General features: G+C 35.6%; 1 protein-coding gene across 1 annotated transcript in view; it reads right to left on the reverse strand.

Annotated features, from left to right (window-relative positions):
• Positions 1–14,213: 14,213 nt before the first annotated feature.
• Positions 14,214–25,865, reverse strand: part of LOC106457082 (casein kinase I-like) — a gene marked incomplete in the record, with an annotated part of 36,159 nt that continues 24,507 nt past the window's right edge. The window contains 1 exon segment of the mRNA XM_022382900.1: positions 14,214–15,333. Coding sequence (XP_022238608.1) covers positions 15,191–15,333 — 143 coding nt within the window.

The raw sequence follows: 25,865 nt of genomic DNA on the forward strand, positions 1-25,865 counted from the left end.
TTAGTTAAGGACTTAAAATAATTTAGTAAATAGGGCTACAGTTTCGACGTTTAGATAATGTTCTTAGGCCTAGTGTTCAAGTAAGTCAACGACACTGACTTACCTCTTTTTATACCTCAGTTTATATGAAAAGGGAAGTATTTGAAGTTGAAAATATAGTTATTTGAAATTAAATAACAAGATTCAGTTTTTAAGTACAGCAGTATTTTTGTTCAATAAATATGAGCGCGAAATAGATCCTGAAAATAGTGCTATGGATTTCTGAGTTTTTAAACCAGGATGGAATCTGCGTAATACCACAAAATGATCCCCTCCATAGAAGCAGCGGGTGCGTCATAAGAGTGATAACCAGTCTATTAACGTGGATGGTGGGTGGCATAGTGCTATTAACTGACTTTTCTTCCTTCTGGTCAGTAGTTCAAAATTAGGAGGCTGCAGATAGCCTTAGTAACTTTGCGATACAAATACAATAAATCTGTGAACTATCTACCAATACAATAAAAAATTCTTAAAAGGTTCTGAACAAATCCGAAATTTAAAACTCAAATACATATCTCAAAATACTTTCTGAGTTATGATCTTATTATAAACAATGGATAAATAAAATATAAATATTTTTCAGGAAATAATTACTCTCTTTTTTTTTAACTCCCAGTATTTATGTTAACACGACAGGAAGAGGTTATACCATATGGTAAATTAATGACCCAGCTGTTATGACTAATGTTATCATATTTCCATTCCACATGCTGTTAACTAGGTATTAACTGTCTTGTTGCTCTGGTTTAAGTGACCTTGGCTTTAACCTCTTCTCTGAAATCTTCCTCTGAAAAGTACAGACATTGATGAAAACACGAGGAGGCTACGAAATTTAACAGTTTCAGAAAAAAAAAATGTTTGTCTTGTTTCTAGTTTTTGATTCGATTTCTCTAAAGAATCTGTAAAAATGTTTTAAAATAAATAGGCATCCAGGTCATCGTTACCATAACTAGATTTAATATAATTGTGCATCGACTTAGATCAATAAAATAAGTCTTACTCAACAACACCACGAATAAGTTTTGAACCAAAACGTAAAAATAACAAAAAAAAAACCCACTAGAAATTCGGGTCATTTGACCATTAGTTTTATGAAAACTATCATGATCGAAATAATAATAAGGCTACTGGAATTACTTTTAAAAACAAAATCGTACAATGATTTTATATGTTTTTAAAATTTTAGTATATATCTCGCCAACAACTAGCTCAGCGGCAAGTGTGCAGGCTTATAACGATACAATTCGAGTTTCGATACCTGCGATGAGCAGAGCACAGGTAACCCATTCTGTAACTTCGTGCTTAACAACAAACAAATCATATATCTCGTTGTTGGTGCTGCATATTATGTACATAAAAGTTTGCATGTGAAAACTATTATGATTAGACACTTATTTAACAGCAACCCCACTTTTTCTGGGTGTACAAAATAAGCAGTGGTTTGACTGAAGTATTTTGCCACACTAAACGTTTTCTTGTGTTACAAAATCAAAAACACACAAATATGTTTATGTGTAGTGGTACGTATAATACAGAAATGCTTTGAAAGGTATTTGATCTGTGAATTTGCGAATGTGATGGTAAAAATACTGGGTTACTGTCTTTAATAGCCACTTGAAGGCTTGATACGCTAAAATCCAAAGTTTGATCCTTGCGGTGAGCACAACCCAGATAACCTTCGTACAACTTTGAACTTTAAAATAACACTTCATATTTCATATTTACTATAATACCTTTTTTTTTTAGTCCCGAGGCCGCTAACGATCGTTGGGGGACCGTACATGATGAATTATCAGTGGTTCTCGGGAAGATTTACTGGTAGCAGTGGAAGACTAAAGGAAAAGCAGCTAGTCAACACCACCCACCGCCAACTCTTGGGCTACTCTTCTACCAACACATAGTGGGACTGATTGCCACATTATAACGTCCCTACAGCTGAAAAGGCGAACATGTTCGGCAACGGGAATTCGAATCCGCAACCTGCATATTGCGAGTCAAGTGTCCTAACCACCAGGCCATGTCAGGCCACTATAATAGACGGGCTATTAAATTATTGCATACGTAGATTCAAACAATCCTAAGTAATAAAGAGTAGGCAATTTAGATTACCTTAATGTAGAAATATATTATTTTGTTATAATTTGTTTCTTAGAACTACATAATATATCGAATTATGTTTATGTAGATGTAATAGAGCTGCAGTTATTATAAAAATTATTTTGTTGTGATCCTTAGCATTAAAATCAGCGTGTTTCAAAACTTTTTTGTTATTTAACAGCGTAATTATTACACATCTAACAGCGTGATTATTACACCAACTTTAATAAGTGCTGGCTCAGACACTAACAGGTGCATTTATTGGCAATTTGGTTCAAGTGGTTGGTCGTTAATGTTTAATGTAAACTTAGAAATCGCAATTGCGATACATTTTGCATATTTAAGTCAAAAAGATCTGTTTATAAAAAATGTATACTTCGACTTGCAGCGCCGCCTAACGTTCAAAATAAAATTGCTCTGTTTCTTTTACAGCAAAGCCACATTGATCTATCTGCTGTGTCCACTACGGGGAACGGAACCTCGGATTTTAGTGTAGTAAGTCCGTAAACTTACAGCTGTCCCATCGGCGAGCCAAATAAGCTTTCTTTTCAGCCTTTCTTGATTGATTAAAATATTCAGTGATAGGGACTGAGTGTCAGTAAGTAACTAATTAATTTTTTTATCGGTAACAAAAATCTTGATTCAGAAATCTCGTATAAGCACGCACGTACGCAGGAGGGGTTCGAGGAATTTCAATGTGCAAGGGTTTGCATGATGTATGAAATTGGTGTACGTAATTATTAGTATGCACGACACATTTCTGTTAATACGTGTGTGAAACGTATTGTCCTATACTAGTATATAACCGAAACGCTCCTGTCGTATGTTTTATAATAAGATTCACTGGATACACTCTAATTTAAAAAGAATACAGATCGGCTAATATTTCTTGGCATATTCCACAGCATTTATCATTAGTAGATTTATTCATCTTCTCTGCTTGTGGAATACATGTAGTTGTATTCCATTGCTTTGTTCATGTTCCTAATGTTAGTTAGTGTACTGAATGAGAATGTAATCAGGTGCTTTGGTTTTACAGTGGAATGTTTGATATAACTCGTACCACAACGCTAGTACTTCAAAAAAACACGATACAACAATCAGCTCAAACGTAGTATTTTATGTCGCCCGGTGGGTCAGCAATAAGTTTACGGACTTACAACGCTAAAATCAGAGGTTTGATTCACCGCGATGGGTAGATTATGTAGTTTTGCACTAAAACAGCAAACCAACAACAACATCACGTGTTATATCTATTTGTATTTCCTGTATCAGGTTCGTGTATTTTAAGTTTTATTAACCTAAACCTCGTCCTGTACTATAATTTCTGAACATCGAGGTTAATTAAATAATACTTGGGTATAAATATGGCTTGAAAATTTTATCTTGTAAAGACAAATGTTTACTTGCATCGTAATATGTAACGAAAAAGACAAGTAAAAGAGCTAAACCTATCACAATATACATAATATCTTAACTTATGCAAGTTGCAGATTTATTTATGATAGACAGACACTTTTTCCAGAGGACAACAAAATAAATATCAGAAACTATTTATTTGACATAGTAAGAGAGGAAAGCCATTTTTTTTTCCTTTTTTTTTCAGGAATTCTTCAAGAAGCTGCTTCTCGTCATTCACTCAAAGTAAAAACTAGTCTGAAATGTTGAACACTTTAAGTATCAGAGGCACTTGTGTGTGTGTTGTTTTCATTGTTTCTACACAAAGGTTATCTTTACATAGCCGTCCCCTATTTTGAACTGATAGACTACATGGAAAACAGCTACTGAACAACACCCACTGCCAGCTCTTGAACTATTCTTATCTGACCAAATAGTTGGATTTGACTGTCGCTCTAAAAACACATCAACGGCTCCAAAGCGCGGAGCACGTTTTAACGGCAAGGAACTACGAACCATGAACACTCGGATTCACAAACCTAGCATACTAACCATTAGGCCACATCTGGTCCTAATATGTTGTTACTGGTAGAGATCTATGATACATGAACCCCGGCATTTAGTGATTCAGTATCTAATCTGTATTACGTTAACACGAGATACCACTTAACAAATTGAATACTCATACTAAAACCCGATTACTCTACTGTACCTGCATATTTAATAGCCTCATATTTATAAATTCACCCATTTCATATTGATATATTATATCCATTAAGCCTATATAGTTGTAATTAACATTTCTATTTGTAACATGTCATGGGTGTTTCTAGAAAGTTCAACATTCCTAACTAAAATAAACATATTGGATTTACTTAACGTTTCTGCTAAATTAATAGTCCTCGCCTTCACTCTTTTAATAACAGAAAATATTATTTCTAGAAAAATAAAAAGCTTATTTTTGTTTAATGAAATGTATCATTTCGTGGGATATATTTATTTTATGTCCCTAAAATCAGCTATACCAAAATAACTTTGGTTTGTGTTTAGAATTTTACATCTAACCAATTATACTTGTGATAAGACATAAGTATTAGGCTTATTTTATTTTTCAAAACTATATTCTTTATTGAGTCTCTTAGACTTTTTCAAGAAAAAGACTGTATAACAGTATTTCCACCATACTATTTCCACAATGGACATAGAGTGGCTGAAATACTACTGTGCACTCTTGTTAGTCTTGAAAAACTCCATGAAACTGAATAAAGATTGTAGTTTTAAAAGGTATAATAGGCCTAATACTAACGTTTTGTGACAAACATAATTAATTATAATCATTCTTCGCCAGTTTAGTAAATGTGGTCACATCATAACAATTTTATGTGTTTATGCTATCCAATCTGTTTTTTAAAGAAAATAATTGCAACTCTCCAGTAACACCTAAATATATATTATAACACGATTATAGATTTCTGTATAAAAGACGACCTAATTTTAACTCACGGAAAGAAAAAGCAGCGAACATGAAATCTAAAACGACCATTTATTCTAACAAGCTAAGCCATAAGGGACTTATTCATATACACTGGCTGTCCACTTTATTAAGACCTATACCTAATAAAGGGCTGAGCCACCTTTTGCCCGAATAACAGCCATGATACAAAGTGACATAGAACCAACAATGTGTTGGAAGGTGTCATTAGTATTGCACGAAATTCATGGAGCGAGGTAGGCAGAGGACCGTGATGGCGAATGTGTCTTTCAAGTTAATTCCTTAGATGTTCAACTGATTGAGGTATGGGGGTTGTGGTGGCCATGGGAAGTCTTTTTCGTGTTCCTGAAACTATGTATGTACAATATGGGCATGTACATATATTTGAGTCCAATTAATATTTTATGTTCGTTTTAGAATTTCGCGTGAGGTTATACAAGAGCTACCTGCGCATAGTTCTAATTTTGAGGTGATAGATTAAACAGCTAGTCAACAGCACTCACCGCCAACTCTTACTTTACTCTTGTTTGATCAAATAGTGAGATTTGACCGTCACTCTTATAGCACAAAGCGCGTTTTGTGGCAATCAATCGTTAGTCCAGTAATTAAGTGACTGAGACGGCAATTTTTTCATTAAGAAGGGATCGTTAGAAGATTTTATATATCCATGTTCCACGGAGCAGTTTGAGAGTTTGCTGAATGGTCACTAAGTTTGCATTAGTTATTGAAAAAAGTTGAATTTTTGTTTTAGGCCAAAATCGGCGAGATAAGACACTTGAGGTTCCTTAGACCAGTATGTACGCTATGGCATGTTTTTTCCCTTTTAATTTACAAGTTGAAGGTTTTAGACCAATATGTACGCTATCGCATGTCTTTATCCTTCTTCATTTACAAGTTGAGGGTTTTTAGACCAATATGTACGTTATCGCATGTCTTTATCCTTCTTCATTTACAAGTTGAAGGTTTTTAGACCAATATGTACGCTATCGCATGTCTTTATCCCTCTTCATTTACAAGTTGAAGGTTTTAGACCAACATATACGCTATCGCATGTCTTTATCCTTCTTCATTTAGAAGTTGAAGGTTTTTAGACCAATATGTACGCTATCGCATGTCTTTATCCTTCTTCATTTACAAGTTGAAGGCTTTTAGACCAATATATATATGGTACTGCACGTCTTTCATGTTTCTTTGTTTAAAAGTTGAAGGTCTTTGTACTAACATGTACGTTGCCGCATGTTTGAAACGTATAAAACCATTTGAAAACACCTTGTACAGTCATGTATATTATAAGATTAAGCTAGTAATAATTCATTAAACTTGTGAGACTGGAGTTAGTCAATCATCGAAGCTGTGATTTTGATCTGTATTCAGATCTTGCGTATTTGGTATAAACATTGCAAATTAAATGAAAGATTCAATGTTTCGGTTTGCCCTAGATGAAAAACAATATTTAACAATGTATCAACTTTGTTCCGTGTATACGTTTCCTGTGTATATGGAGAGTAATTCTGACATTTTACCTAGAACTTTCATTTTTCAATGTTTATACAGATGGAGGGGGTTTTCCAAAATTTTTCCAGTCCCGGATTTTTTCCAGGGCTCTCATCCTTCCGTGGAACACCATCAAATCGTAATGGAATTGAAATTCTGCTAAAACACTATTATCGTTTTCTAGATATGCACAGACTGGCATCGGGCGGATCCCCAGGTGCTGGCTAGCGGACTACAGTTTGGGAAGTTACGGTTTTTTGGTTGCTAATCTGTACAAACTCTTGCACTGATGAGAATCAGGTTACATGTTTCACACGCTTACACACGCGTACACATGAGCAAAATTAAATAGTAAACTATTGTTTTGATCACACATAAGATCTAACTACATTAAACTCTTGTCTTGATCACACAGAATATGTAATTACATTAAACCTTTGTCTTGATCACACAGAATATCTAATTACATTAAACTTTGTCTTGATCACCTAGAAAATCTAATTACATTAAACTCCCTAAAAAGCATGCTAGTTAGTTCTTTTTTATGTAATTTGTTCAGTTATGAATGAGATTCGAACTAAGTGAGGAAATTAAATCAAATTGTTTTTATCACTTGTTTTATGTAATGGAGTATTTTAAAAACTACTTATTTTCTTATACTCTCTTACATAGAACTAAATTGTGCTTTATTTGAATGATTTACTAATATAAAGGCGTAACGCAGGATATGCAAACCATAGTGCCGCAAAAGAATTGTATAGCACCAACATCTTTGGTTAATGGAGAATTCCCAATCATTTGACAATGCAATGCTGCCAGAGATAAATTCAAGGCTGGAAGTATATAAAATGTCTTTCAAATAAAAAACATCCAAACAGAAAAGTTATAAGTGACATAATACCAAACGTCACAACATTTTTGAGAAGGGAACTCTCAATACTCTCTGCGGAAGTGGAAAAACTCGCAAAACAACGTTCAGTATTAGCAAGGGGCTCATAAACCCCATCCTAATACAACCCGAAGCAATGGTATTATCTTCAAAATGAAGAATATATCAAAGAAAGGGAACCTTACACCCAAAAATACATTGCAAGGAAGCTGGGCAAATCTCCCGGTACTGGCGTTTCTAGGTTTTTGTAGAAGGGGACATAGAGGGAAGAAAGTTAGGTTGGGGAGTAGATAAAAGGAACAGTTTCATGTCACTTGACAATATAGAGAATTTTAACATCTTAAAAAAAAAACTAAATTGTGATGGAAGTTGATCTGTCCCACACGCCACGCCATCCGATGGTCATGCCACTGCCTTCAAGAACTGTTAATAAGAATAAAAAAATGTCCGAAGAAGCTGAAATCATAGCAATCTCGTTCAACTCCACCCTCGATACAATATTAATTAACTTTCTTCTGTTTAAATATGGTGTTGGAAGTCAAAATCAAGTGAAGTATTTGTGTCAATGAGATTGAGATATAGTGATTCTACTGATCGTGGAAGATGACTGAAATAGCTTTCATGTTCCTCAATCGAAACAATTTTCGATAATATGAGCGAGGACGCATTATTGTTTTGAAAATTATGTTATATATCAGGGTTGAAATGCAGCACTATGGGGTGAACATGATTGTTACTAATGTTGAAGTACACTCTGAATATTATTACCTCGACTAAAGGACCCAACCCCAGCCACAAGACAATTTTTCGTGCCTTACATCATCTCCAGCAGTATTCATTGTTAGAACAAGGTCAAGTGTCTTGCGATATTCATCATATTTATATTTTACTGTTAAATCAGAGTAAACAAATTCATCAGACCATATCACATATTTCCATTTATATCTCCCCCTAGTATGTGCTCTAACCCATACCGATGCTATGTTTATTCTGTGTACGCTAACTTGCATCTGAAACAAATGGTTTTTGCATTGGTTGCTGGTTGCCATACAACAGTTCACAATGTTTTTCATATGGTTGAAGACAGTTGAATAAATTTGTTCGTTGCTCTTTATAAGCGTGTTTAATCGTTTTTTACTAAATTAGTCAATAGTAATAAACGGTCAGTCTTCCTAGAAGCAGAAATTTCATTTATCGTTGTTGATAGACTTGAGTAAAGGTGTCTTTAAACAACTAGTCAAAAAAGAAATAAAGAAAATGTATTTAAAAAGGAATCTTCTTTGAAAAGTAGAAACACCCTTACTTTTACCCATTATATTTATGAAATAACCACATCTCTGATTTTATAGGACTCAAGCACCCACTGACCAATTTATTGTGTATATGAAAATAAAATGAATGTTCTACAAGTATATGTATGTGGAGTGATATTGATCCTAATTAACGTGTCCGTGTGTGTGGGTGGAGTGATCCTAATTAACGTGTCAGTGTGTGTGGGTGGAGTGATAGCGATCCTAATTAAGGTGTTAGTGTGTGGGGATGGAGTGATAGCGATCCTAATTAAGGTGTCAGTCTGTGGGGGGAGTGATAACGATCCTAATTAACGTGTCCGTGTGTGTGGGTGGAGTGAGTGATCCTAATTAAGGTGTCAGTGTGTGTGGATGGAGTGATAGCGATCCTAATTAAGGTGTCAGTGTGTGGGGATTGAGTGATAGCGATCCTAATTAAGGTGTCAGTCTGTGGGGGTGGAGTGATAGCGATCCTAATTAAGTTGTCAGTGTGTGGAGTGATCCTAATTAACGTGTCAGTGTGTGTATTTTTCACTAAATTTATTCACCGTTTTTCAAAATGGAAAACAAATATCTTTCTGGAGGAAACTCATTAAATCCATCTGAAATGTTATCAAATATAATTGTTAGTTTAGAAACATAAAAGAAATAAATTTTATTAATAGGTAGTAATGAGTTCAGCGTCTAATAACAGATGTTGTCTTTAAAATAACACTGATTATTTGTAGTTTGTGTTAACAGCACGTTTGAAGAGTAATTACGTCAATTAAAAGCTTACATATTTAGGGTGAATGACACGTATTTCTAGTTAATGACTGATGGTGTTAAATATCACTATGTTTGCTTGTTTGTCGTTACGAGCAAAACTACATAACGGTCTATCTGTGCTGTGCCCTCTGCAGGTTACGACAAGCACTAAAGCACCGGGTGGCAAATCAAAACGTAAAAAGCTGTAAACAACGTTTTACATACTAGAAATTAACGTCGTAAGTCGTCGTTTATTTATTTAAGAAATTACCTTCTTTTTTTGTCCGCTCGGGTAGCTTGTCTCTCATTATTATGTTGAGTTATTGCGGTGTTCATGGAGGTAAACTGTTTGATGTTCTTATACTAAAGTAAGAAATTATTACAGGATGTCTAAATTGTGTTGAGAATATAAGTACTTTATTAGGCCTGAAGTTATATATATTACTATAAGGTACGTTAATAACTGTCAACATTGTATTTTGAGATTTAACAACAGTCCCACCTGTTTTATATTTTAAATCATGTTAGTGTAAATACAAATGCAAACCAGTTATAACTTCTGCGATAAAAATTGATGTTTCTTGCATTTTTCATTATTGGTTTAATTTACCATCTCAAAAACACTTTTTTCAGTGTTATGGAACTACATCAATTCAGTACTTTTAACAAACTATATCTATTCAACTATCAAGTGAAAACGTTCTTCTTCTTCTGAAAGTATGATAAAGCACTTGCTGTAAGATCTAAAGATAAGTAATCTTCAATTAGACACACAGAAATGGCAAAACTAGGTAAACACCTTATAACAGCTAAATGTGGAAAATTTTTCAATGACACGGTTCGACAGTTTTACTGTTGACATGTCACATTTTATTTTACGGTGAAAACCAGCTTGGCCTATTAAATCAAGCAAGTTTTGTATTTTATAAATTGCTTGTAGTTAAGCATAAAGCTACACAATGGGTTATCTGTGCTGTGCCCAACACGGGTATCGAAACCCGATTTCTAGCGTTATAAGTCTGTAGACTTACTGCTGTGCCACTGAGGGGCATATTTTACACGCTATTTAGTTCAACTCGTAATGGTACTACGCAAAGATAACTTAGAAGAAATATACTTGGACTAAGATATGTAGTTTATAAAGCTATGATGATGAAACATTTGACTGTTGTATACAGAAATGTCTTGAACAGACAGACAAACGTATAACTACTAATAGTCTTTCTAGATAATATTCCTGACTGCAAAATTTGTCGCAGCTCTCTTCGGTGCTTCTTGGTATAATAAAAATATTTTCAAACTTTGCAAATGATACAAAGAGAAGTCAATTGATAAAAATTGTCATAAAGTTACCCTTTTTTTACATCCTCGATCCTTAATGTAACATATTCACTTATCACATTAGTCTTCATAGCTCGATACATTTTAATAAAGGTGAAACACTACCGTACTGAGGGTATAAGTATTTCATGACACCATTTTTTAATACATCGTTAATTTCATGTTTTATAAATGATGATAATGCTTTATAAAAAGGCAGGTCTGCTTTAATAATAAAAAGCTTTTAACAGTAGCTTCTATGAAGTTTTAATAGTTATTATTGTTTATCATATATCAAACTAATGAAAAAGTTTAACTAAAGTCAAGACACATTTAGGCTTGACAAAACTATAGTTATCTGCTACACAAATTTTATTTTTAGTGCCTAGAAATCAAGAATATACAGTAATGGAACCAGTGGATAAAATGGGTAAAAAATGCAAATATTATGAAATTGCTACCCATCAACAGTATGAATTAAACTGTGCCAGAGTAAGCTCATGTGCTGATGGTTTACAATGTGATTATCTGTCAATTAGACAATGTCACAAAAGCATATCATTCCCAGCAGTAGTGTGGTGAATGTACTTACGACTTCCAGAACAAAATGTCGCATTACAAATAGGCATAAATCAACGTTAGGCTGATGAAGTCTGCTCTTTGGAACAGACTGAGATGAAATTTCATATTTCAATATGAGATATATGAAAATATCAAAGAGTGGTGAAACCAGTACTGTTGATAGAAGCAATGGAAGTAGAAAGCACAAGATAGTTTAAAAGTAATGTTAAGAAGTTCTGTGTATACTCTTTATGTGATAATAAACAATCTAGTAGATGCCTCATTAATGATCTAGCTTAATAACAGGTGTGAATGTTACCTCCAGATCAGTAAGATACACATTAGCATGAAGTGATCCCAATAGATGTGTAGGAGGTTGAAAATCACTGTTTAAGGAAGACAACAAAACCAAAACACAGAAATGGGCACCAGAATTTAAACAATGGAATGATGAAAACTGGAGGAAGATGCTCTTTACAGATTAATCCAAATTCAAACTGTTAATCAACAATGAGAATCAATACAAGTAAGCTGCATTTAAGCCAATAATTCCTTCAGGCACAAGATATACTGGAGAGGGGGGGAGATAAAACAGTCCCAACCATAAAGTTTCCAAATATGAATATTATTAAGGCTGTATGGACTTATATGAACACTGAGAAGGCCAAACAAAAATAAACTTGGATTAACTGTTGAGTATTACAGGATATTTACAACAATATTTCACACTCAAACACTGGTAAATATATGGTAGTATAAAGACAAAACATACTGCTCTATCTAAAGCAAATACAGAATACTGTACAACTAATGCAGCTTTCTTTTGTATTTGCTGTATTAATTTATTGTACTAATGATACATTGACCATTCATTTACAACTACTCATTGTTTGTGACTCCTGTATATTTATCACCTGAGAATTTCAAAATTACCTTCTATACTTTATTCTAATCTTATAAATATAATTTTATCTTAGTACATCCACCACAAAGTGTTAATTGCACTTAATCAAAAAAATTTGTTCACAGTAATAGAAAGTCATGCTGTGGTATCAGAGGTGACTCGTTTAACAACAGTAACTCTATAGTTGATTCTTTTCCAAGAAATAATATTTTTATATTGAAATACTACAGGTGAAAAGTGTGAGTCATTAATGGCCACTTTGAAGTGGGTATAACATAATAAATAGCTTTGACAACAAAACAAATCAGTAAACCCATATGATTATGTAAAATCACCTAATGTGTATCTCATCACATGCAAAAATTTCATATTTATAACAAGATTGCTCACATCCCATCCAATACTTTGTACAAGATAGTTAAAAAAATGTCCTTGTACACATGGTCATAAAAACTCACATCCATGGATACTGAAGGTCCTATGGAAAATCTGACAAACTGTGTAGTCTAAGATTGATCTTGCTGTTCCTTGCAGAATTTTGTCCTTGTACATGTGGTCATAGAAACTCACATCCATGGATACTGAGGGTCCTATGGAAAATCTGACAAACTGTGTAGTCTAAGATTGATCTTGCTGTTCCTTGCAGAATATTGTCCTTGTACACGTGGTCATAGAAACTCACATCAATGGATACTGAAGGTCCTATGGAAAATCTGACAAACTGTGTAGTCTAAGATTGATCTTGCTGTTCCTTGCAGAATTTTTCTAAGTGAAAATTGAGATTTTAAGCAATAGTTCCTAATCATGGCCATTAGAATGACTATTATCAGCAATAGTGGGAGATGTTCGAAGGACTGGAAGGGACCTGAAAAGTATGCTTATCACTTGTGATCAACCCTCCACAAATCTCGGGAATATTAAATATTTTAGTTTATTTGTTCTTTTTACATTCATCAAAACATAAAAATGCTTATTTTTTTAAAGATTAAATGGTCTTATTACACGTTAACAAAAATCTATTATACTTTGACATAGTTATGTCAAGTTAATTTCCATCCAGTATCTATAAGTATCAAACACAGCCATTTCATATCCTGACCTGGTCTCTAAGCTTAAAATACATTCTTACACTATAAATGATTTTAATAACAATAATGTACTTCAATGATTAAAATGTTATATAGGTGGTTTTCAATAAATCACTATACAGAAACGTCAAAGATGGTTCCCAGTCTAACCTGGCCATTACAGTTAACAAAAGTTCTGTAATAGCAGTGATAAAAACAACTTTCTTGTGCTTGTTTTGCAAACACCATTATTATTGTGATTCAGCGAGTAAAAATGTTATATTATTTTCTATTAAATAAGGTATTAGATAATGCCCTACTGAGCTGATAAGTGTTCACAGAAAAGCTATTCATAGGCTATGAAAGACCTAAAGAATATTATTAAAGTAGTTTTTTTTACTTCTATACTGACTATAAAAGCAATGTAAAGGTTTTGAACTGTAGCAAATAAAAGTATGCAGTTTTGAATTATATATATCAAAATTGTTCACATGTTTTCTCCTTTGTAAATACACTCCTTATAACCTATCACATTTCATTATTTACTTTATTAAAATTTTTGGTGTTTTTATCTTTACAAGATAAACATAAAGATACTGAACTTTCTTTAAATGAAAAAACATGTATTCAAAGGCTTGATTTATATATTTCTCTTTCTACTTTTTAAAAATACATTTTAAATCAAAATTTGCAATTATTTAAAAAACAAACTCATAACATCACTACTATCAGTTCTTTGACCATCTGCAGTATAGCAGTGAAAAGTAAAAAACAACAAAACAACAATTTTTGTGTGTTTGAATTGAAAACAAAACCCATCTTAAAGGATTGTTTTTAATTTCAAAAATAAAGATTCTTATCGACACATTTTTTGCTCAGTGATTTGAGACAATTAAAAACATCAGTTGAGCTTATATTTTAATTCAAGAGCTTTATTAAGTCTCACTTACACAAACATTACAGTGAAAGAAAAATAAAACCATTAATACACAAAAGACTAACACAATCATAAATAACTTAAAGAAAATATTCTTTAATCACTTATTTTAAACTATTTACAGAAATGACATTGTTTTTTGTGAAGAATCTCAACAATCATCTGAGACGTGCAAAAAAAGGAATGACATCAGGATACACAAAATCAATGCATATTTACAAATTGATTCAGGAAGCTTAGTTTCTTAAGTTTGTATTCAAGGAGACAGAATCAGCCAATAAAGTGCTCTTCTGACAATTTACCAGCTGGAGAACCGTGAATCTTCCATAGAAAGTTATATCAATAAACTCACTAAACACTGGGTTACATATTTTTTTTTTGTGAAAGCTGACACACATGCACTGCTCTGAATGGGCTGTGATATAAAAATGTGCAGTCACTTGGGGTATGTGAAGTTTTATACAGTAGTTGTCATAGGATTAATATTTACAAAACTTGTATCTCAAGGAAAAAAGTAACAATTAGTGTACTCTGGATTTAACTACAAGTAGATCTTTATCATGTGATATGGCAGACTAATCTTTGTATTTGAATTAAAACAAGTCCTTTGTCACGTAGTAAAAAAAGGATATCTAAAGTAACCACACCTCATTATGTCTCTTGTGACACAGTGTCTTGTCCAATGGCAAAATTGCTTACATTTACAAATAAAATTTAAAGAAAAACAAGGCAATTTTGCTTCAATAGTCAAATTTCACAAAACTCCTTGTGTGCTGATCTGAAGATAGAAATTCTCCCCAGCTGATTCTGGTAAGCAGAATCTACTGCTTTGTTCAACAGCAAAGCAAGGATCCTTTTACTTCAATACCAAAGAAATCCCATTCTTACATTAGGGATAATGGAGACCTGTAGTACAGGTAGTTGTTGTTGCAAATACCTGCTTGTTGTATATACTGTTATGGACCAAGTTGACCCAAGCTGCTTCCAGGGCAAACCAATGGACTTGGAGTAGCTGATCTGAAAGGCCTAGAACCAACTCCAGGTGCACCACGATGAAGGAGGAGGTGATCAACCTTTGTAATAGGTGAAAGATTTGAAGCTCCTGGAAAGAAAAAAATATAAAAACAAAGTAGAACTATACAAAAACATCAACACAATTTTACTTCTAAAAGTAGCAAACTTAAAGTAGTAAGAACTTGTGTAAAAAAATAAGATATTAATGTTCTGAAATTAAATTTTTATACAAACTGTGCTGAAAGATAGATAAGAAAAGTAATTTCTGGACAATATTGTGCTGCATATTCAAAATAATGGCCAAAAGTGATGTGGTTGAAATATGAAAGTTATAATTTTCCTATACTGAAAATGTATTTCCAATAGGTACTTACCTCCTGTCACATAAATAGCTATTCTCATTCAGGGCTGCCCTCTATATGCAAAAAAAGTTTTGGCACATGCCACAAGCCTTGAATCTCCCACATCTGGAATTAACTGATTCCAATGCATCTTGCATGTAAATCATCATGCAACAAACCTCCACCAACGAGTGTGACATACTCTCTTGATGCATGTGACTCCCTCTATTCAATTCTACCAAACTATCACTTCAAGTTTTGGCAGAAAATGGAAGCACCAGTTTTCAGTGGAGTGGAAGGGTAGGAAGTGTGAGAGGAAATACATTTTTAGTATAGGAAAATTATAATTTCTGATACAGTACATTACCTCATCTCACATAAATAGCTAGAATCCCACATTGAATAAGTAGAAGGACTGGTGTGAGGGAAAGATAAAAGCATCCTTCATACGTGTCTCAAGAATGCTCCCAAAGATATCTCTGGAGTCGAAGATCATACATGAGAGATCGCACCACTTCTGAACCAGGTATACTCTTTGCCCATTGTGGAAAGATGTCACATATGTGGGCGGAAATTTGGAGGAGCACATCCAAATGGGAGAGAACTATGGCCGGTTAGTGATCTGAACCATACATTATATCTGAACATTATGAAATTCAATCACAGAAAACATAAAAGTGGGTAAGATTAAAGAATGTGCTCATAGGTGTAGAGTGGCTAGGGCGATACAGACCATACATGGCAAATCACCTTGATCCAAAACTCGTGCCTCTTGGAACTGACATCTACACGGAAGTAGGATGAGGATCATACTGTCAGTAAGTCAACTACAATCCAAAAAACCAGCCATCTGGTGGTGGTAGAAAAGTGGATCATACTGTCTTCAGCTCAAGTTCATAAGACCGGAGGGAATCTCGTACCCCTCAAGAATGCTCCCAAAGATATCTCTGGAGTCGAAGATCATACATGAGAGATCGCACCACTTCTGAACCAGGTATACACGGAAGTAGGATGAGGATCATACTGTCAGTAAGTCAACTACAATCCAAAAAACCAGCCATCTGGTGGTGGTAGAAAAGTAGATCATACTGTCTTCAGCTCAAGTTCATAAGACCGGAGGGAATCTCGTACCCCTCAATCCATGAACGAACATATGTTGTTTTATAACAATGTGAGAAAGTGAACAATAGATCCGGGAACCTGACATCAAAAAGATGTCTGCGTAATGTAAACCATCTCATTAAAATATATAATGACAGGAACCACCCCAAGCGCAGGAACATCCTCAGAATAATAATCATCGGGGTATAGCAGAAAGGGAAGAACCATATTAATCTGCAAGTACTTCCACCGTAACCCACTATAAGGATGGAGTAACAAGATGAGAAATGAGTAAAGGAATAGACATCTGTAATACATGTGTAAAGACTTATGTTGATTGATTCAACACGAAATTCAAAACCCAGCCACTGGGAACCAACATCCACATGAGGGTAGGATGAAGGATCCCAATCGAAGGGGTGAACTGCAATTTTGATGGCTCACTCCCATGTTACATAGTACAGGTTATCTTGTCATCTACACCAGTAGAACACCACCACCTACTCTCAACTGAATGGTTATATAATCATTTATATATATATATATTATGTGGATGATGGTACCCCCTAAAAAAAGAAATAGCTACCCAAAGTAAACAATGGGAGATTAACGTACGAGTAGTGGTCCCAGTGCTCAACAGATGAAGTACCTCCAAGGATAAAGGAAAGGAAATCATGGGAGATGGATTCAATAGAAAACCTTGAAAACAATGAAGCAACCCAAATCATGTACTAGACCGACAAGGTCATCTAGAACAAATGTGGAAGATGGTAAGAAACAGAAAAGTTGAAAGGAATATATCACCTGAACCACGAAATGGAGGTAAATAAAACGATCCATAGCAAAAGAAACCCAGATTTGTGTCGGCTAGGAAATCAATTAGAAAGACCTGAACTGGAGTGATATGAATGAACAAACATTTTGGGGGAAAAAAACTGATGGAAGGACAAAAACTAATGTGAGAAACTGAATGTAATCCTGTATGAACATATCGACAGCCAGGGCAAGGAGATGATGAACTAGAGACCAACTTGGGAACTGGTAAAAAAATTCAAAATCTTCTTGTGGAGGAGTACCCCACAGGATGTAGAGCCATAAAAAATTTTGAGAATCGAGAGATCACTCCAAGGGAGAACATGCTAGGGACTGGAAAGGTAATGAGGACAAAAACCTGGAACACGACCCTCCAGGAGATGCACATGAAGTGCATGGGTTAAAAAAAGGAGATCCACTGTCTACCACAAAAGGAACAAGAAAGAACGTCCCCCTCGGCAAATGATAGAAGCCACCACAGTCGAATAATCCAAATGAAACTTAAATTAAATCCTGACAAAATGAAAAGAGTGAACAAAAGCACATTGGACTGGATGAAGTGCCAGAATGTGAAGGGAATAACACCGTTTGACTGGAGACCATAGTCCCAAAGCCTCCTACAGATTGAACCACATCCCCAACCAATGGAAATGAGCATCAGGGGAAGGAAGCAGGAAACCTGACATTGTAGGGATATGAAAATTATCAATTCATATAGAAGAGGAAAGGATGAAATTAAGAGAAAAATTAATGGATGGTCATGATAGAGGGGTGTGTAAAAATACCCACCCAATAAGAAAATCCAACAAGTGTTTTTTACTCCTAATCTTGATAATAAAAATTTTGTCATCTCTAAGTTTTCTAGTCTCAGGAAGAAATGTTTCAGTGTTTTGTCAGCATCATTTAGTCTCAGTTGTGAACTCTATAAACATTCATCAGAATATTTTAGTCTTAAGTACAAGCTTTTGAATTTTTACAGCCCTCTATGTAGATAGTAAGCTATATGATTATTTCTCATTATGTTCTAGCCTCAAGTGTGAGCTTCCTGAATTTTGTCATTATCTTTTAGTCTCACATATGAACCTGGCAAAATGTTTTGTGCCTTTTAATCTTATCAGCCTATTTTAACATTGAGCATCAGTGTCTTTTAGCACTATCAGTGAATTCTGCGAGTCCATGTCAATCTCTTCTTGACAGAAGCTAACAGTTAAGTTAGCTATTCTCGTTCAATGCTGCCCTCCATATGCCAAAAACGTTTTTATGCATGCCACAAACCTGCTATCTTCCCTCCATTGGAATTGACTAATTCCAATGCATTTCTCATGCAAATCATCATGTCTCAACCACCCACCAATAAGAATGCAACATATTCCTTTATTCAATTCTACCGAACTATCACTTCGAGTTTTGACAGAAGTTGGAAGCACCAGTTTTCAGTGGGAAGTGTGAGCGGACATAAGTACCTATTGGAAATATATTTTCAGTGTAGGAAAATTATAACTTCTGATATAGTACATTACCTCCACTAACATAAATAGCTAGAATCCACATTGAATAGGTTGAGGGATCTGTGAGAAGGAAGGAAAGAAAGAAGCAAAGAAAAATTTGATATGGAGAACCACACCTCTTCTGAACCAGGTATACTCTTCACCCATCCTAGAAAGATGTTGCATGTATGGGTGGAAAATAGAAGATCGCATCCAATTGTGGGAGAACTATGGCTGGAAAATGATCCGAACCATGCAATATTTATGAAACTCAATCCCAGAAATTATAAAAATGAGTAAAATTAAAATGATGTGCCCCTACATGTACAATGGCTAGGGTGCAACAGACCATACATGACAAGTCAACTACATCCAAAATCCATGCCGTTGAGAACCAACATCCACACAGGTGTAAGATGAGGATCATACCGTCGGTAAGTCAACTACAACCCAAAACCCAGCTGTTGGGTACTGACATCTACGTGGGGGTAGGAAAGAGAATCATACCACCAGCAAGTCGACTACAATCCAAAACCCATGCCATCCTCGGGGATAGGAAAGAGGATCGTACCATCTTCACCTCAAGTTCATAAGACCGGAGGGAATCTAGTACCCCCAACTCATGAACAAGGCACATGTGAATATGATAAATTCATAGATCGATCTGGGAACCCAACATCAGGTATCGAAAAGAGGTTACATAATGTAGACCATCTCCCTCAAAAGTGAAATTGACCAGAACCACCCCAAGCAAATTAACATCCTCAGAATAAAAAACATCAGGGGATAGTGGAAGGGAAAGAACAGTAACAATCCACAATTACCTCCACTGTGACCCACAACAATGATGGAGTATAAATGAGGGAGGAATATAGACATCTGTAATATATGTGTGAAGACTTATGTTGATTAGTTCTACTCTAAATCCAAATGCCGGCTACTGGGAACCGACGTCCATGTGGGGGGTAGGATGAGGAATCCCAATCGATGGGGTAAATTAAATGGTTTTATAATCATTAACCCATTCAGGAGGATGGCTCTATGGTCCACCATTTCAGCAGCTTCGAACTGAAAAGTGGTAAGGACTTTCAAACTTCACTAGAAGAAAATGGGGTGAGGGGTAAAATGAGGTGCAATTGGTGACCACAAAACCCTATTTTGAAAAACAGACCATACCAATTTATTCAACAGAAAGCATTGCAGGGACAGGCAGCTATCCCCTTCTGCTTTACCCATGTAGGCCACAGGTGGGTACGGTCTGGGACGGGCAAACTTATGAAGCAATTCTATCGCAAGGATAAACAAGCAATCTTGTGAAACACCCCATCTCTGTAGAGTACGTTGCATGGCCATGGAATTATAATATGCAAGTTGACATGGTTTGACGATGTGGATTTGAACAGTTAAAGAATACCTGATCAGCACCACTCGCCACAGAGCAGGATCTAAACAATGAACATTAATAAAAGGGAAAAGGGACCCTTAAAGAGAAAAAAAAAAAAAAACTTATCCAGTCAAAGTCTCATTGAATTCTGATATTCTAGAATGGCTACATGCATAAGACAATAACCTAAGGAGAAAGAAAACCGTGATCCGATGTAAATAGTGAGAGACAAATGTATCATTGGTAGTCCACATGCCGATTGAAGAAGTGCCTCAAAAGGACAATGAAGATGAAATGCCAGTGAAAAGGTAAGGTGTTGAATTAAATGAGAAGACACTTGGAACAAAGTACAGGAGGAAGACGATAAAGAGAAAGAAGCCAATTGGCAAAGGAGGAAGGAGAATGAACATAAACAGGGGACTGTTGCCAAAGAAGAGGGAACGGAAATCACAGAAGGAAGCCGTGCAGGAAATATAACAGAGAAGAGCACGTACAGGTCATAGAAGTCTATCAGATCAGGAGGAGGAGAAATGTGTGAAATGAAAGGAAGGGAAAGCAGCTAAATAGAGGAGTTATCCTCACCAGCCGCCAAAGTGTTGAGGAGGAAAAATGATCTGGAGAAAGGAGAAAATATGTAGAAGGATAAAGAGTACATGAAACATCAATGGAAAATAAACAGACCACCTACATCCACAGGCAAATAGTAGAAGGAAGGCAGACATTAATATTCCCATCTGGAATGAACACATCCATAGGTAAAGTGTAGGAGAGGAAAAAACAAAAGTTGTGGGACAGGATTGCTCAAAAATCCAAGACCAAGGAGAAATAAGACCCCCGATCCAAAAGTAAAAAGAGGAAATCTGCATGACAAAGAACAGTGGGTTGATCAAGGGAAAACACTGGACCCAGAAACCAACAAAAAAAAATTCTATTTGCATTGAGAAACTTCCATGTAGGAAGTGCAAATGAAACAAGCCAATGACCAGAGGAAAACCAGGCATGAGGATGGAGAACAAGAAGGTCTGGATGAAACACCAGTGACTGAAGGTGGCAAAAATGGGATAGAGACAGAGGAAAAGGTAATGGAGGAAGAAGTTGGAGCTGGAGAAGCTAAAGAAACTACAGCTGTGATGGCGAGGAAAGAACTATCAGAAGGACTGAACACGGAGTGTCAAGGATGAATGAAATCACCCAGAGAAGAAGAGAACGGGAGGATAGACAAATGTGTAAGTCCGACTCTGGCTGAAAACATCGATAGCCAGAGCAAGAAGACAAGGAACCAGAAACCAAAATCAAGTCAATATGTGGTTAACAGACATAGCAAAAGCCTCAATGTGAGGAGTACTCCTTTGAAGTCAAAGCCACTGGAAATCATTAAAGGATAGAGAGACCACTCCATCAGATAAATGTTGTCTGGACAGGAATCTGATCCACGACAAAAGCGAAAGCACCTAGAACATGACATTCAATGATAGGAATATCGAGATTGTGAGCCCAAAAAGAAGATTCAAGACATGAATACAGAGGGATGGAGAATGAGTGCTGCCCTGGTTAGTGAGATAAGCAACCACTGAAGGAAACTCAGAATAGATCATTACCAGACTCTTTCTGGCCAGATGAAGAAAATTAACCAAAACAAGACATACAGTGAGAAGCACCAGGATGTTGATGGGATAAAACATTTCGGCCGCAGACCAAAACTCCCGAATCTTCCATCTTACCAACCCATGCCCCAATCCCCAAAGAGATGCATCCATGAAATGTGGAAAACCGGATGAGACGGAATAAGCTAACCAGCAACACTGATCGACGACAAGGGTAGGAGGAAGGGTAATAAGAGCCGACAAAGGATCCCTGCAAAATTCTACTGGTTGTGAAAAGCCCATGAAAGAGCCCGCATACGAGTCTGACCTATGGGGCTAAGGCTACCGTGAAAGATAGCATCCCCCAAAGTGATAGAACTTTGTGAGCTGTAATCAAACTGAAAACCCATTGAACAAAGTCAAAGTGGAGAAGGGTGGGCCTGACTAGGATGTGCAGAAAAAGAAAAAACCTAAATGGACAAGATATTGGATACATCACATTAAGGACTTCTCCAACTTGATTAACAGCACATTATAGCCACCTCCAGGAACAGCTGATAAGGGTAACAAGCAGACTCCTGTTAGGAACAAGCAAACAGTAGCCATTCTACAAAAAAAAGAGGAAAGCACAATCTGAGAGCATATAAGTGACGATCAAATGCTCTGAACATCCGACAAAACATACAAGCCTGAAGGGTAGTGCTGAAACAGAGAAACCACCCCAATGGAGAATAAACCAAAGAGATGGTTGCAAGTGATGGAATATTGGGATACGCAAATAAACATTCACAACATTACTCTTTGTCATTGAAAAACCTGGAGAAAAAGCCCTTCTAAGGGTGAGAAAGACTTCATAGAAAAATGAGATAGATTTAAAACTAGAATGAGGTGGGACAAACCTAGTACAGGCCACCAGTCTACAGTTTAGCACAAGGATAAATGGCCTGGGATAAAAGCCTGGAGAAAGATGATGTACAGGTGCAAAGGCCTGTAGAGAAAGAAAATCTTGTACTGCCTCGGACAGACACAAGCTGGTGGTAGTATCCCAAGTCAAGGAGAAGGAAAAGGGTACTAGGGACAAAGGAGGTGGGGAAAGGAATTGGATGACAAGTCCCTCTGATAAAACCCAAAGAACCTGGTTCTGTAGTAAAATATTGCCAAAGGGTGACAATATAATATACTCAATCTCCTGGTTAGTCTTTGGTACTGTTGGCGACATGCCCATCAACATAGAATAAAACGACGAGATGAGAAATCCCTGGAAGGGGGACAAAGAGGAGTAGATAAGGACCAGGATGGGAAAGGAATAGAGGCATGTTGTGGTTCTAACTGTAACAAACATGCAACCAAAGAGGAAAGGGTCTTATGTTGATGCACAGATGACATGTAAAATTCCAAAGTCACAGATACATGATCGAAAACATATCACCAAAGAAAAATAGAGAAGTCCCGAAAAGAAAGAGGTGGCAAAAGTACCCAGGACAAGGTTGCATCGCAACCCAGAATATCCCAACTACAGTGACACCACGTGTGTAAAATGAGAGCTCAAGACAACAATCGAGCCAACAAGAAGGTAATAAGGAATCATAGAAAAATGGGGAATTGGATAAAACATAACATACCTGAGACATCATGTAGAAAAATGCCATATTAGGCCTAGCTGATTCTGCATAAGGATAGGGAAAAATACGGCAAAATCCGATGGTGTAAAAAGGCTATCAAATCTTCATCGGCCCAGAAAAGTTCGGCTGGTTCAATAGAATTAATGGTTTACCTATATAACGATCAATCTTATGATGTGTAATAGCAGAGAAATCCAACGACAGGTCTCCCCGATCTGCAGCCTGTGAAAATAATGCTAGAGGAACATGAACCTCAGAATTCATTTTAGAAATACGTGAATCAAACAAAAGTGTTTGATGTAAAATATGCGAGTGTGAGAAAAAAAAGTGGGAAATTAAGTTAAATTAAAAGATTTCTTCAATGTAAAGAAAAATAATAATGAAGAAATCTCACTTCAGCAATTAAAATCACGATTCACATGAAGAGCACCAAAAGAAAAAACGTGTGAACAGAGTACTGCCAAACAAAAAGTGATAGTTCGGCAGAATTGAACAAAGGGATCCACAAGCATCATGAGAGTATGTCACACTCTTATTGATGGAGGGTTGATGCATGATGATTTGCATGAGAGACATGTTGGATTCAGTCAATTCAAATGTAGGGGAGGTGGAAGGCTTGTGGCATGTGTAAACAAAATTTTGCATAGAGAAATATAGAGAGCAGTACTGAATGAGAATATCTATTTATGTGAGATGAGGTAATGTACGGTATCGGAAATTCATAATTGTGTGGGACACGTTCTGTTCCTAACAGTGAAATTTATGATTGAGTGTACACATGTTCTCTTCTCACACAGTAGCTTAGTGACAAATTTCACTGCTGAGATAAGTACTGTTAGGTTCAATTCTTGCTGTGTGTTACTTTCAGCCTGAACAGCACATTTTATGACATGGGCTAATGAACCAAATTAAAGCTGCTGACAGCATCATGCATATCGTACCTGATACTTAGCATAAACTAATTCTCTTTGATGTAATGATATAAATTCATGTTTAAATCTAACACCCAATATTAATATTCAATAATGGCATAAAAGTTAACCTCTCCTAGCTTCAAATTTTAGTTTTTACCATATGTTAATCATTGAAATGTTTCTTCAAAAAGGGGGATAGGAATCATATATAAGAAATTATTAGTTTTAATATTTTGTGAAAATAACAACACAGTAAAGCACAAAGATGCAGTGTTGAAGTCGAAGAAGATGCACAATGCATTACAAGATGACTTCCCTAGTGATTTATTTCTAAATTGAAAATGCCATTTCTGCAGTGACAAGTAAATATAACAACGATGGTATAATGCCCAGTATGGTACAATCGTAGTATAAGCCATGTAGATTTTATTATGTCATATTTCCATTAATATTTAGTTTCGTTTTAGAAGTTGTGTCAAGATCTATCAAAATAACCCAAAATCACTGGTTACTGGACTAATCTACCTATTGACCATCCTAGACTCATGTGGCAGGTATTAAATAATAGTATTTCTAAAACAAATCTTAATGTTTTTCTCATGTTAAACTCAAATATTCATATACAATATCTCCTGCTACAGTAATGTGAACATCACAATGCATCACGGCATAGGACTTAAAAAGCTCAGCAGCTAATACTCACCTTTAATCAGAACTGGTTAGTAGATATATAATGTGTAATATATTCTTAATTGTCCAAACTTCATCATTTCTTAGTCCATGCAAAGTTTTAAATGTGATGTGAAATTAAAACACATATTTGTAATGACTTTACCGTGCAGAGTTTTAGTGCATTCACGATTGCAGACCAACACATTTAATATAAGCAAAGAGTTCCACAGTACTGGATTTTATGGATAGGCTACAGCCTTTAAACCACTCATTACAACGAAAAACATAAAAAGCTTCAATTTTCATGAGCATTGAATACTGAACAATAAAATCCAATAGGTGTGATGATGAATCCTACATCTCAATGTCTGTTCAGATGGAAGGGCCTAGGTTTGATCAACCTGGAGAACATTTTGAATATTTCTTGTCACCTTAACCATGAATAGTAATGGGAATAGTAATTTTGTTTTACACTTGATCCATTGGTAATACTTAAAAGAGCCATGAATGCTTTGTCATATTGTGATATTATAGACAGTGTGATGCTACCAGTATTATTGATATATATATATGGTGAATTTCTATACCTTTCTTAACATGATAATGCTGTGTTGAACATTAGTTTTAGACAATTGCCATTCAGAATTTGCTTAGCCTGACACAAATCGAAATCAACTGCTATAAGAGGCTTTAAAATACT

Source organism: Limulus polyphemus, unplaced genomic scaffold, assembly GCF_000517525.1.
Source record: "Limulus polyphemus unplaced genomic scaffold, Limulus_polyphemus-2.1.2 Scaffold290, whole genome shotgun sequence".
NCBI classification, from domain to species: Eukaryota; Metazoa; Arthropoda; class Merostomata; order Xiphosura; family Limulidae; genus Limulus; species Limulus polyphemus.